This window comes from Schistocerca gregaria, chromosome X, assembly GCF_023897955.1.
Source record: "Schistocerca gregaria isolate iqSchGreg1 chromosome X, iqSchGreg1.2, whole genome shotgun sequence".
Lineage (NCBI taxonomy): Eukaryota > Metazoa > Arthropoda > Insecta > Orthoptera > Acrididae > Schistocerca > Schistocerca gregaria.
Genome location: NC_064931.1, coordinates 175,267,964 through 175,283,668, shown reverse-complemented (window position 1 = coordinate 175,283,668; position 15,705 = coordinate 175,267,964). Strand labels below are relative to the sequence as shown.

General features: G+C 38.0%; 1 protein-coding gene across 4 annotated transcripts in view; it reads right to left on the bottom strand.

The window, feature by feature from the left end:
- The window catches only part of LOC126297385 (uncharacterized), a 305,076-nt gene that overhangs the window by 203,807 nt on the left and 85,564 nt on the right, over positions 1-15,705 (bottom strand). For 3 of the 4 annotated variants that reach the window (XM_049988116.1, XM_049988117.1, XM_049988118.1), the window contains exons 3-4: positions 7,083-7,787; positions 6,591-6,738 (exon numbers count right to left, since the gene is read on the bottom strand). The exons of the other annotated variant lie outside the window; for it this stretch is intronic. In XM_049988116.1, the coding sequence (XP_049844073.1) occupies positions 6,591-6,738; positions 7,083-7,606 (672 nt within the window). In that variant the 5' untranslated portion in view covers positions 7,607-7,787. The remainder of the gene's footprint in view (positions 1-6,590; positions 6,739-7,082; positions 7,788-15,705) is intronic. 4 annotated transcript variants of the gene reach the window in all.

Below are 15,705 nucleotides of genomic sequence, written 5' to 3'. Positions count from 1 at the left end.
AGGACATGTAATAGGGTTATGAGAAGCTAGATGTTCCTCCTGCGATACTGCAGAAAAAATTGGCAGGAATATAGCCACCATATATGATTGCTGTACATCTGTATGTCAATCTCTTGTGCTGCCATTCATGAACAGCATTACAGGTATATATTCAAACAGATAGCACTTGCATACATACTGCTGATTTGCATGGGTTCAACACGCTCTGCAGTGTGTCGACATGTTGCCTTGGCCTTCTTGGTCACCAGATCTGTCTTCAGTTGAGCATATATGGGACATCCCTGGGTGATAATTCCAACGTCATCCATAACCAACATAACTGCCCTGTGTTGATCGACCACATGCAACAGCCATGAAACTCCAGCCCACAAACTAACATCCAGCACCTATCTAACACCATACACACACATTTGCGTGCTTGTATTCAATATTCTGGTAGTTACACCTGTTATGAATGTGGTAGCATGTCACATTTGCAATTGCTTATCTTGTACTTAGATTAGCCTGTTGTCTTTCAATGTTGGTCACTTACAGAATGTTATCTAGACAAATCTATTCCACAAATTTCATTACTCTACATAAATTATTATTTGGTGTTGTGATTTTTTCCCATCGGCGTAGGTCTTCAGACCCTGTACTGGTCACCACAGTGACAGTCAAGTGCAGTAAGGGCGTGACACATGGTATCAGCACACTTGATGGTAGCCAGATTGTCGGTGCCACACAAATGGGGCACTCCATTTGGAAGTGTCATAGGAGCACTGGGATTTCTGAATGCCACCATATCTTGGTGTACGGTAAGTTCCTTGATTCAGAGAAAACTGTCACTGACACCTCCAGAGTCAACTACCTTGGCCACACCAACTTTCACAATGGATTAGTGGACCACTGTGCAGCATATCAATTATCAGTTCAATGCTTTGCAACAATTATCACTGAGTAACCCTACCAACAGCAACCACCTTCTCACTTTGATGTACAGAAGTCACCACTCCAAACATGTACCTCTGCTAGCCATGTGACCGGAATTCAATACTAATAAGCACACTGTGATGCCACTGTATTAGACATGCTTGCCTTTTTGCCTATGGGCCTAACTCTGACCAGTCTTTATAAAGCTGTGTGGTGGCTGAACAGCCAAGTATCAATATGACTCCATAACATCTGGTGTCTCAGGGTATCCATGCCATGCTGAGTCACCACTATGATCACAGGTTATGCAACTCATTAATGTATAGTTCGTTTAATTCAACTGGTCACAAATACATTTATTGACACGTTACAGCTACAGAGGTACTATGGGCACAGAAGTCAGATGATTTAAATCATCATAGGCAATGGATCTACATGATTACACTAATTCTGGCAGAGGGTTCATTGAACCACCTTCAAACTATTTCTCTACCATTCCACTCCCTAACTGCACCAGGAAAAATGAAAACTTCAATCTTTCTGTGCTAACTGATTTATTTTATTATGATGACAATTTCGCTCAACATGGGTGGGTGCCAACAAAATATTTTTGCATTCAGATGAGAAAGTTGGTGATTTAAATTTCATGAGATCCTGCCACCCAGAAAAAAAACCTGTATTTTAATGATTGAATGATTGCCAACCCAAATCATGTTATCATAACTATGGCACTCTCTCCCTTATTTTGGGATAATACAATACAAGCTGCACTTCTCCGACCTTTTTAGATGTCCTCTGTCAATCTTATCTTATGGGGATCCCCAAACATGCAACAATATACCAGAAGAGGATGAATAAGCATAATCTAGGCAATATACTTAGTAAACCTGTTCTATTTCCTAAGTGTTCTGCCAATAAATTGATTTGCTTTCCTCACATTATCTATGTGATCATCCCAATTTAAGTTATTCATATTTGTAGTCCAAAAGTATTTTGTTGAATTCACAGCCTTTATATTTGGCAGGAAATATTTTCCAGCATTATACATAAATTACCTAGCAAATTTATCCCTTTTGTCTGAGTCTGTCTTGTCTTTCTTACACTAAAACATGCAGCACTCTAAACCCGCTATTAATCACACATTTGGGGAAATTTTGTGCCTCAAAAAGTACCCACTTGTTATGTCAGAAATGTATGATTTTTTCTAACAATTTTGTGTAGTTTTTAAGTGTATTTCTGAAGGCAGTAAATGGTGTTTAACAAAAGCTGAGCGCCCTCACTTATGAGGTTTTACTTTAAGATGATGATAAAATACAGTTAAATGCCCTGGCACACAGAAATTGGTTGCAGCTTATTCTGGATCTTGGTTAGTTTGCCACATTCCACACACTTACATACAAACATATTTTCTTCAGAATATCCACAATTAGCATCAAATGGAAAATGAATGAAAATGTACAAACATTAAATCCTACTGTAAGAAAAACAAAGCCTCACACTTACAAACCAGTACATGAGTACAGACATTGCTTTCGATTTCATGAATTAATTAGGTAGAACACCAAGCCTTTATTAGATAATTATGTAGAATACCTAATCCTATCAACAGGATCATTCTCAAATTAGCTCCCTCTCTTAAGATATCTTTACCAAAAAATAAACTTCCCACACAACTGTCAATTATTGCAATCCTTTGTAAGTCTCTGATGTTAAGAGCTTAGGAAAATTCTGGCCTTCTATTCATCAGAATATTCATAAATATAGCAGGTGCTCTTGTTTAGAGATGTTAAACCACATTTCTCCCATGTTTCTAAAAACAATTTTAATTCTCTGTGATATGCAGCTGGAGGCTGAATCAGTCCAAATAAATATAGCTTGTGGGGTGTTTCATGCAACAACCATTGTAAAAGAAACTTTATCACTTTGGTTAACTAAACTGTGTTACACCTATTATTTCCCATTCAGTTCACTGGTATGCACTGATGGAGAACGCAAAAGACCAAAACTAATCTGTATCTACAGCAAATGTGAGAATGGTAGCTGTACCACTTACAGGGTGGCACACGATAAGTCACCCAATTGAATTTTGAACCTACAAGTATACTATTGGGGCAATATCTTTCAAATTGTATGTTCAACTTTGTGCAGTTTATGGAAATTATTCCAGATGTCATCGTAAGTTGATAGCCTCCATTGTGAGTCAACCATTTCAGTTTGCCACGCTGGCAGACAAAGGATGGTTGACCGTACTACGAAAGACAAAGACTGTGTCACAGTTCGCCGCGACGAACAGCGTCGCAATGACAAAGAGAAGGTTTTGTGCTCATTTCGGCACATGGTGGACTCCCAGCCCACGGACAATATGCATTTTACATCAAAAATTTGAAGGTACTGGATATGTTTTGGAGTGTCAGCAGTCACATGCACGTACCATATGTTCGCCACAAAACAGTGGAGCAGTTCGAGTAGCTCTGAATCGCAGTCCTTGTAAATGAACAAGAAAAGCCAGTACCGAGTTGGTAATTTCACGCCAATCTGTATAAAGAATTATTCAAACTGTAGTTTTCAAGGTGGGCAATAGAGCAAGACCAACGGGCAGTGCTACACAACACACGGTTCTCTAACGAAGCTCATTTTTACATGAACGGTGTTGTGAACAAATAGAATGTTTGATTCTCGGCATGTGAAACTCCGCAAATAATCCACACAAAAGACACCTATGGGGAGAAAGTGTGCATGTAGGTCGCGATGTCAAGCCCTGGAATCATCAGTCTGTTTTTCTTCGATGCTACAGTAATCAATGAAAGCTATTTACACATACTGCAAAACCAGTTCTTTCTTCAACTCATGGCCTCATGTCTTCCACTGCAGACATAATGGTTCATGCAGGATGGAGCACGCCTCCATACTGCCAACACTGTGCTTGATTTCCTACATGAGAGACTTGGCCTTAGAGTATTGTCAAACACATTACCAGAACGTGGCTGGCCCACAGCCCAGACATTAACCCAATGTGACTTCTCCTTTTGAGGGTTCCTTAAGAAGAAGGTGTACCACAGAAAACCCAACAATACAGTGCAACTTAGAGCCATGATTGTGGAGTTATGCTACACCATTCCAGAAGATTTGTATCGGAGAGTCATCACAAATGCATGTGTGTGACTAGAAGAAGTTGTAAACCAAAATGGCAGTTATATTGAACATATGATTCATTAGGTTGTATTTCCAAGTTCTATTCCTTACTTCTACATCAATAAATTACAAATCTTGTCAACAACCAATATGTTATTCATGAAACAAATCAGGTGACTTATCATGCACCGCCCTGTATGTTCCATCATGCTGTGTCTCATCTGCTGTGTTCAGTTGCTGATGGTAACACAGATCATTTTTTGTCTTTTGCTATGAATGTCAATAAATAATCATGAACTGAGTATCACATAACAACAGTAACTCAAGTTTGCTCTATCAACTATGCAGATGAAATTAAAGTTATAAGAGAACATTTAATTTATATTGTGAAAGCAAATGGACTATTTCCACGGACACTGGTTGTCACACGTAACCCCACAATTAGTTTTTGATTCACACACACACACACACACACACACACACACACACACACACACACACACACAAATGAAACTAGGAACATCAGAAAAAAAGTACCTGATGACTCTTAGGACGTCCTGTATACAAGAAATAACTGATGTGTCACATGCTCAAGTTTTGAGTAATCTCCGAGAATATTCAAGAACGCATGTCTGATGCTTGCTTTGATTCCAATACAGAATCGAATCTCATACCATCATTTTAGCTATCATGTTAAAATTATGACTGAATGGGAACTGCAAGTTATGAGCAACTCTTTACGTGATAGGGGGGGGGGGGGGGGGCGAGGGGATGAAATATTATTTCACAGTGTCATAGATAAAATAACTTTCCAATTTTTTAACTTACAGTTTCTAAATGTGATACACATATATGTAAGGCAACAAGTTGCAATAATTAACACTTCTGGCAGAAATTGTAATCCTTCTGTAACCAGCAAGAAATGTACATTATGTCATTAGTTGTGCTTAGGCAATATCTAATAATTTTAAAACATTTGTGTGTCTATATATCTCTAACATTGCCTTAATCTTTGAAAACCAGAGATGTTTATTTTCTGTCATCAACACAATAAAAATCACAAAGATAATGGCTCATCATGGATGCAACAACAGAGGCATAAGCTTGATTACAGATGTGATGTCACTGCTGCTGTTGGAGTTATTCTTGACACTGCTGCTGTGGCGGCGGTGGTTGTGGTTGTTGTGGCGGTGGTGGTGGTGGTGGTGGTGGCGCGGTGGCAGTGGTGGTGCTTGCTTGTAGTGAAGGTGGTGGCTGCCGCAGCTACTCATGATGTTGAAGATGACAAAAACAAAACTGCAGCAACTTGTGATAGTGGCAGCAGTGTTGAAGGTAGTGTGTAACTACCCAATTATGGCTGTATATCCACCATAATTACCATCACAATAGTCAACATATTTGTTAGTTTGAATTACAACAGCCATAACTATTTACAGTGATTTGTGTAAGTTGAACTATGAAATCAATGAATAATCTAAGAAAAGTAATATTTTCCCTTCAGATTAAAATTTGGGACACTAACTGCACAGAAATTTCATTTCAAAAGCTTTGTTCTTCGTACCATAATTACTCAACATGACTTTTCTTTACACTGTTGTTACTAAAATCCTTATAAAGTTTATGTATTATTTCTGTGGTCAACTAGCTCCATAGTAAAGTTTTATCAGATCTTAAAACTAAAAACACGAAAAGAATTATTACAATAAAGGGAAATTTTCTTAGAAAATAAAATTATTCAGGGAGAACAATACCCACTTTAAACGTCCACTGCCATATAGGAACATTAATACTAGAGGTAACTCTTACTTAACTACCAACTCTTCAGGACAAGAATGTTTAAACACACACACACACACACACACACACACACACACACACACACACACACACACACACACTCGCTTACTCGCACTATATATTTTGTAGATCAGCTCAACTTTTGCAAACTATCCACAATCACAGGTTCCATCTCTCAAAATTTTGATATGGAATACGTAACAACTTCAACTATCATAGTATGCTCATGGGAAATGGAAGAGAAGACTTATAATCCCACAGCCTAACCAAAACTGAAACCACAACCACTGCACTAATGAATGTACTGCAATCAATTTAATGAATTAAGTAATAAGAAAGAAAAACAAGCAGATGGGCGATGAACAGACGACTGCAGATACCACTCACTCATGAAAAGACATGTCTATAGACTGTGATAAATTCTTGCTTCAAACAAAACCTTCGTACTGGTTTTTATTCACTGCAAAAGACCATTTGACCTATTACATTTGAAACTTTCATTGAAGCTAAAGTTCAATCATTCACAGAATATGTGAGCAACCCGTACTTTGCTTTTTGTGAATCGCAAAGCCACAGCCATCAAGAACAATGAATGAAGATATTAATAATCAACTCCAAACATTAACTCATCCTTTGGTAACCAGCAATTAGCAAAACATTGATGTATTAAAAAAAAAACATGATAAAGTACCTCACATAACTCTGACTGAAGAAAATAAAATAAACTACTAATAAATCAGGATGTGCACCTTCACTATCTCCATCCTTGTTTCCTTTCTCTGCACCCGGTACGGTGCTGTGCTACTGTTCACTGGTACTGTTTTACCAGTTCTTCCATGAATTTCTGCACTTTGTTCTCCATCTCTCCTCGAGTTTACATCATCCTTTTGGTCATGACTGTAAAGTAAAGTCAATGTAAACACGTGAAAATAGTAAAATGACAATCCTTTGCAGTGAATAAAGATACTTACCATTTTTGTATCTATTTCTACACTTAATATCCATCCACATACAGTGTTTCATACAAGTCTGCCTTATGTAATTATTTTAATTATTCAATATAAGTATTTATGTTCATGACCCAGGACTATTAACAATAAAACGAAAACTTTGTGTGTTAGTAACTGTCTAAAATTCTTATTACTTTGAGAACGAAAATGATCTAAAGAGACTACAAATATTTTCATGGATATCTTACAAATTTGCAAAGTTAACAGAAATATTTCAAGTCTGATACTTACTCCTGTGGAGTTAACAGCTTTGGTGTTTGAACTGCAACTATGCAAGATGGTTTAGGCATCACCTGTGCAACTTTTGGTGTTACTCTTGCTTGTTGCTGAGGAAATTTTGTGTTGGATGATGATGTTCTTTGTACTGGCTGGGATATTTTTTGAATATTTATCTGTGCTCCAGTGTGACGGCTAGTATGTGTTTTGTTTTGCACAGAATGTACAGGTTGTGTTTTTGAAACATTAAATGTATTCGATGTCACTTGTGCATCAGATGACACAACAACATTTGCCCCTAACTGAAAAATCAGCCTCATGGATTCTTCAGGAGATGATTGAGAATGAAATGGAACAAGTGTCCTATTAGATACACAATTTTCTCTTGAATTATCCACAGACTGTGTGACTGCTGCTGATGTTGCCTGGTACACAATGGAACTCCTGGTAGGGTTACAAGTGGGCCTACTAAGGCTAATATGGGCAGGTTTTGAAAATGGGGTGCAAATGAGATGAGTTGAGGCAGTTTTCTGCACCATATCGAACACACTTTCAACAACATGGCTTTTATTCTTCCCAAATGTGATGCTTTTGACCTAGTGTTCTCAAATTTGATCACGATTTCCACATGAGCTATTTGTTTCATGAAGCAACAGAACAGAAATTTGCCTCTATCTCAATTTCAAACTACCTACATTTGTCTTTAATCTCTCTTCGACCCTGTAAAGAAAAAAAAAAATACATTGTACTTACATATAAAAAATCATATAGAATTTCTGGAAAAATTCAGTCTAAGATGTCATGTTAGTCTTTTGACAATATCACAATTTTTTCACGAGTAGGAACTGCTCAGAATTAAAAATATATATAATGGGAGATGTCTAGACATAAAATCATTATGCTTTGACTGACTATATCTGATCTATGACTTCAAACATAACTTTTATTTACTTGCAAAAAAATAAGAATAAATAATTAATAATAAATAAATAGATTTGCTAAGGAGCCAATAGTACATGGATAGCAAATAAAAAATAAAAATAATATGCAAAACGAAATACGAGAGGCTGATCATATTTTCAAACTATGTAACTACTGTTTTCCGCAGTTTCAACAGGATTATTTTTTGTCACTTAGCAAGGGTCACTACAATGAAAAGTAACTTAAAACAAAATTTTAGTAACAGGGAAATTATATCAACAAACAAGGTGAAAACTTAAATATGTTGTCTTAAAAGCAGAAATTTTAAATTCGAGTTCTCAGTCTGAAATCTATTTACAAAGCAAAATCTCGATATTTTAACCTAATTCAGGATATATAACCAAACTATAACAGTTTAAAAAATCATTTACAGGTAGTTATGAAAAGAGTGGTACTGTCCGTCGCAAAACCAGACACTGTTACCTGAATACTGATTAATCACAAAAAGTTAATGATGTAAGTTCCCTCAAATAGATTTTATATCATGTTTGTATCGCCTCGCTTGTTTACAGTATGTATTTACTTCAAATATATCATTATATAGCACTTTCATAGCATCAATAAGGACATGAAGTTTTTGTGTAGACTTTCCCCCAATTCTTTTACATCAACAACTGCCTGTTACATCAGCCTCATTGCTTTAAACATCAAAGGAAACAATTCATCAATTTAATGAGATCATTTGCATATTTCTATTAATTCGCCCTCTAAAAGTCTGGCTTTGGGTATAGAATAACAACTGAACCATCAAATCTCAGTTTTGAGGTAGCATTATGATTCCTCCACATCATTCTTATGCCTATACAGCAGTTTCATTTTGTCTGCACAGTTGACACTCTTCCAACTCATATTCCAAGGTGCATCAATGCTAGCAAGTGTTTTCCACATTCCAATTCCATCAATACATTCTGCAACTCACTAATAATTAATAATTTTGAAGTTACCCATACAGCTTTCTTAACTATTGGCCAAAAGTAAACAGTTTCCTAGCTACAGGTGTGATACATCAAAGTAAGTCGCTGTACCACATTCACACTGGGAATCCGTTACATCTAAAATAGAAACCTATTACAGGTGGTTTTTAATACATCTGTCTGCTTCAGGTATTATGTTCCAATTCTTCACATTTATCACTCCAATACAGCTATTTGCTTCAGGTATTATTGTCCTATTCTTCACATGTATCATATAATTACTATGTCTAGAAGTTTCTGTAGTAACTTAGTGAAAACTTCGGTGTTCTTCCCTTTATCTTTTCTACAATTAATGTATGTCTCTAACTGCACAGGTAGTCTTCTGGTAATAATTCTGATAGATTATAAGTAAGACATGGGGTTGCTAAGAGGTCGATCTGCTTGTACAAAGTATACCAAAAACACTACCCCACACTTTAAAGTCACTGTTACCATGTACGAGGGCTATCCACAAAGTACATTACGTTTTGGAATTAAAAATAAATAAATTATTGGAATTTTTGTATTATATACAGATGAAAGCCACACTTAAAAACTACTTTTATACATAGTTGCCATTTAAATTAAGGCATTTATTGTAGCGATGGACGAGCTTGGAAATTCCTTCGTAGTAAATTTCGGCCGCCTGCGCCTTCAACCACGTGGTTACCTCTTCTTCAAGCTGTGCGTCGTCATCAAAACGCTGCATAGCCAACCACTTCTTCATTGCTGGGAATAAGTGGAAGTCGCTCGGTGCCAGGTCGGGACTGTACGGCGGATGTGGAAACAACTCCCACTTAAAAGATTCGAGAACTTCACGAGTGGCATTTGCCGTGTGGGCCTGGGCGTTGTCGTGTATCAGCAAGATCTTTGAGCCCAACTTTCCCCTGTGCTTGTTTTGTATTGCTCTTCTGAGGTTGTGCAGAGTTTGGCAATACCTTTGAGAGTTTATTGTAGTGCCTCTTTCCAGGAAACCCACAACAATCACACATTTTCTGTCCCAAAAGAAGAGGCAACCACGTGGTTGAAGGTGCAGGTGGCCAAATTTTACGATGAAGGAATTTCCAAGCTCATCCATCGCTATGATAAGTGCCTTAAATTAAATGGCAACTATGTAGAAAAGTAGTTTTTAAGTGTGGCTTTCATCTGTATATAATAAAAAAAATTCCAATACTTAATTTATTTTTAATTCCAAAACGTAATGTACTTTATGGATAGCCCTTGTAATTACATGTAGAATGTTAGATGATTTTGAGATGAAATAAACTGGACATTCTGAATAGCAAGGTAGCAAGGTATGGGAAAGCAGAAAAAAGAGGAATCCAACGCATGTTACAGCAAGGAACAGGGAAAGTGGCAAATGTCACTTCTTTAATCCCCCATATTCCCTCCTTTTCTAACTACCAATGAAAAGTTTCTGACACACACCATGACAGTAAATGCACACTGTTTTCACAGAGTCATTTAATACTGTCACTGTTTTTTGAATAGCATCATTAGGAAACAAGTACCAAAAGCAAACTTCCATAGGTGTCAAGGCTCATGGGGCAAAACTGAGCTTAATACATACTACAACTCCCACAGCTTTGCTAGTCTGTTGAAATTGATTCAGTCAGTGTTATCTTCTCCTGTTTGCAAGCAGGGTTTGTTTTCCATAAAATATTTAAATTTCTTCAGATATTTACTTGTTTTGTGCTGTTCTCTTGTGTTCAGGTTGATACAGTTCAGCTCCTTCCAGAGGAAGGGAGCCATGTATAAGGAGGGCAAATTTCATTGTGAGAAAGGAGATTTCAGAATAAGACAGACTTCTGTTGTCACTGCAGACTGCTGTGACAAAAGCATGTTTTGCTGTTTTACTCTGACCAGTACAGAGAAAATGCAAGAGATGTGGGATAATGAAACCTGTGATGAGAAAAAATATTACTGAAAGAACTGTTACTGATTTGGCCAATTTCCAAAAGGATGTTGTTTGTTACATTTGCCTTAGAATTCTACAATTTCGACTAGAACCTGACGTGCCTAAATGCAGCATTTGGCACAAATGAACATGATAATGACTCCCAGAAGTAAGGCATCTGAGAGAATTTCAAAGACAGCATTGTCATTGCTTTACTTATTCATTCCAATAGTAAATCTTTGAGTATACTTCACTGTTTTTCAGGAGAGGACAGTTAAAACTATATACAGTGTCTCTTATACAGTGGGTGGAGGAAAAAAGGCAAACAACAAAAGTGCAACGAATCCAGTCACCTCCAAATGAATGAATACAGATCATGTATTGTTTTCAAGGGAACCTTACACCACTCTTCCTGCAAAATAGTGGCAAGATCACATAACAATGATGGAGGTGAATAGCACTCATGCAATCACACCCATGGGCCAAAATTGCAATAGGAAAATAAATAATTTTCTATAATCAACAGCAAACACAAAGTCTTTCAAAAAAATTTCAGCATGTAGATTACTTACATTTAAGATCATCGTTTGTCCTTATCTTGATGCTCTTAAAACATTTTTGCTCTTAAGCATGCAAAGGTATGTATCTTGTGGAGGGATAGTATGGCACAGACATCAGATCGAAGAATTATCAATTACTGCAGAGCCACTTAACTGTAAGAGGAGTACAATATGCAAACTACCCTGCTATCGTGTCTCCATGATGATTATTTCTCACTGTTGAAGTAATTTCCCTTCAACAACATCCAGACTGAGCACATTCCAATTGTGTATCAATTTCTCGAGCCTTGTGTCACTAGCAGACCAATGACATACTATTTGTTCGGTGTTTGATTAAATGATAGGGTGGAGGTAATGTGTGTTTCATCGCGATGTGTGGTACCCAATAATGTCCCAGTATTTTTATGGAGGTGTCCATCATCAATGAGTGCTACCTGGTGAATGCACTGAGTTTGTAATATGTTGTATCATACTGATATCTCTTCATATACATAAAGCTATCCTCAACCCAATGTAGTATTCTTAAGTTTCCAAATGTTTTGAATGTAGTCTTATGTGATAAATGACCTCTTCATCCTCTTAAATTTTATATATTCTCTCTTTACATTCTCAGTAGAAACTTAACATGAGTTTTGTTCTTGGTGTATGTCTAGCAGATGGAGAAATATGCAGCAGTGCTGATATTATGAGGATCTGGTGTACTTTGATTTTTAATCTTTTGACTACTTGTAGAAACACAGTTTTGTGATGCATAGCACATCTTTCATTTTTCACTGATTCCAATACTAACTCAGTACATAAAGAAGAGAGAAGGAGACGAAAATAGATTGACAGGGGACGAAATCTGACACACAAGCTTCAAAGTAACTATCCCAGAATTAGCTTCGAGTGATTTAAGGAACCCAAAGAAAACCTGAATCTAGGCATCTAGCTGGGAATTTAAGGCCCGCTCCACCCAAAGGAGAGTCCAGCATCTTAACCACTCTGCCATCTCATCTGATTCACCACATATAATTGCTGACATGGCTTCATGGGTGAGGCAAAACCCCATTTCATTGTAAATACATTACTGGCCATTAAAACAGCTACACCAAGAAGAAATGCAGATGATAAACAGGTATTCATTAGACAAATATATTATACTAGAACTGACATGTGATTACATTTTCACGTAATTTGGCTGCATAGATCCTGAGAAATCAGTATCCAGAACCACCTCTGGTTATAATAACGGCCTTGATACGCCTGGGCATTGAGTCAAACAGAGCTTGGATGGCGTGTACAGGTACAACTGCCCATGCAGCTTCAACATGATACCACAGTTCATCAAGAGTAGTGCCTGGTGTATTGTGACGAGCCAGTTGCTCAGCCACCATTGACCAGACATTTTCTATTGGTGAGAGAGCTGGAGAATGTGCTGGCCAGGGCAGCAGCTGAACATTTTCTGTATCCAGAGAGGCCCGTACACGACCTACAACATGCGGTCGTGCATTATCCTGCTGAAATGTAAGGTTTCGCAGGAATCGAATGAAGGGTAGAGCCACAGGTCGTAACACATCTGAAATGTAACGCCCACTGTTCAAAGTGCCATCAATGCGAACAAGAGGTGACCGAGACGTGTAACCAATAGCACCCCATACCATCACACCAAGTGATACACCAGTATGATGATGACGAATACACGCTTCCAATGTGCGTTCACCGCGATGTCACCTAACACAGATGCGACCATCCTGATGCTGTAAACAGAACCTGGATTCATCCCAAAAAGTGACGTTTTGCCATTCGTGCACCCAAGTTCGTCGTTGAGTACACCATCGCAGGCGCTCCTGTCTGTGATGCAGCGTCAAGGGTAACCGCAGACATGGTCTCCGAGCTGATAGTCCATGCTGTTGCAAACGTCCCCATCTATTGACTCAGGAATTGAGACGCGGCTGCACGATCCATTACAGCCATGCGGATAAGATGCCTGTCATCTCGACTGCTAGTGATACTAGGCCGTTGGGATCCAGCACGGCGTTCCATATTACCCTCCTGAACCCAATAATTCCATATTCTGCTAACAATAATTGGATCTCGACCAATACGAGCAGAAATGTCGCAATACGATAAACCGCAATTGCAATAGGCTACAATCCGACCTTTCTCAAAGTCGAAAACGTGATGGTACGCATTTCTCCTCTTTACACGAGGCATGACAACAACGTTTCACCAGGCAACACTGGTCAACTGCTGTTTGTGTATGAGAAATCGGTTGGAAACTTTCCTCACATCAGCATGTTGTAGGTGTCGCCAACCTAGTATGAATGCTCTGAAAAGCTAATCATTTGCACATCACAGTATCTTCTTCCTGTCAGTTACATTTCGCGTCTGTAGCACGTCATCTTCGTGGTGTAGCAATTTTAATGGCCAGTGGTGTACATTCTGACAGTTTCATTAAAATTATGTTGTTATGCCAGAATAAGAATTAAAACCATTTATTGATGTGAATATAATCATCGCAACCAGAAATGCCGAATCTTGTTGAGAGAGAGAATGCAGCCCAATTCTCTGCAGATATAAGAAAATAAAATCAAATTCTATTTCACAATGAAGAAGTTCACTTCAGGGACAGTGGTGGGAGGGGGGGGGGGGGGGATGTGAGGGATATACCTAATGGTATGTGCTTCAGGGACGATACTTTGTACGACTGGAGATGAGGAAACATAGTGTTAGTAATCATAGGAAGATTATTTTTCAAATACCTGTGGTAAGCCATGGGCAGTGGAGGGAGCTCCTTCATAGCCTTTAGTATGATCATCACTGGCAGTAAATGGAATGAAGATCTACAGTATATACAACTGTTTTGTGGAGATTCATAAATTTTATTATTCGTATTTCCTCAGTAAGCTGTTGAGAAAACACGAGTGTGGGGGGAAAAAAGTTGTCTATTAGCTTGGGCCAGAGTAATTAATTTCTCCATGATGTCCAAACTGTTGCTAGCATTTTCATTTCATAGGCCTCGAAAACAGTTCAATGGGCTATCCCTCTGCTGTATCTTCGGCTGACAAAACTCAAGCTAGCACTGAAAAGACATTTCGCTGAAAGTTGTGAAAACACCCACAAAGCTGGAATGTGGACCTGAAGGCTACAGCTCATTTAAGTCATACTCAGATTCGTCTTTAATGCTTCACATTATTATTCTCCATCAGTACAGGATGGATATGCAATGAGAGTAGCACATGTTACTTTCAATCTGTGTATAATAACAGTTCAGTTTCTCTATGCAATTTGGAAGCAGATTTCAGTATTCTAGTTGACATCTTTACTTCCAGTACCAGTGTTTAACTTAAAGAGCAGATGATGTTCCCAATCACCAATTTATTATATCCTCTATCTTGTCCATAGCATATTGTAGTTGGACTTCTAAGCAATTCAATAGCATTTTCTACACATTACAGACTGTATAGAATCATACCAGAAACATTTTTTTCCTACTGCTGTAACAATTTTAGACATTTGTGACTGCGCAACAAAGAACTGAAGTTTTCTTCTACATATTTTTTGAAATGTATGTTGCAGTGACAGACTGATCTTTGTGCAGCCAACAGATTATTATCTATTTCATGACTGACTCCTAGCTTCACATGCCTTTTCAAGCTACATTACAACTAGCATTGATGTGTCCCATTTTGTCGGAGCCATGGAAACGTCCACTTTCATTTGTCATTGAAAATGGAGTGTCCTACATAGAACTATTTACATTTTTGAGCATTGTGAGTGTCAACTTGGAAGAGTCACAGAGAGCCAGGCTATACTTTTGTGAACAATCACCTATGCATTCTTTAAAGACACAATTCTTCTCTATTGACTGGAAGATTGGTGTTGTTATTAGTGAGTTGTTTCACCACAACATTCAAAAAAGCACAGTTAAGTTTACCACTGTAGTTAGTGTGATGTGGGGTCAGGGGGGGGGGGGGGGGGGGGGGAGATGGTGGAAGAGAGACTGTAAAATTTGGCCTCCTGTCAGTTCCATCATATGCAGTATATGCTAAGCTGTGATGGAGCACAATTTACCCACCAATGTACTGCCATCACTGTCATATAGAATACGTGACTTAAACAATCAGAAAAGACAGTGGCAACTTTGTTTCCATGATGAAACACTGTGTTGCTAAATGCTATTACTAATGTATGAGTTTAAGAAGCAGTGAAGTGGGAAATCAGATATGACAATTCAATACACAAGTAGTTGTCAATAAAGAATT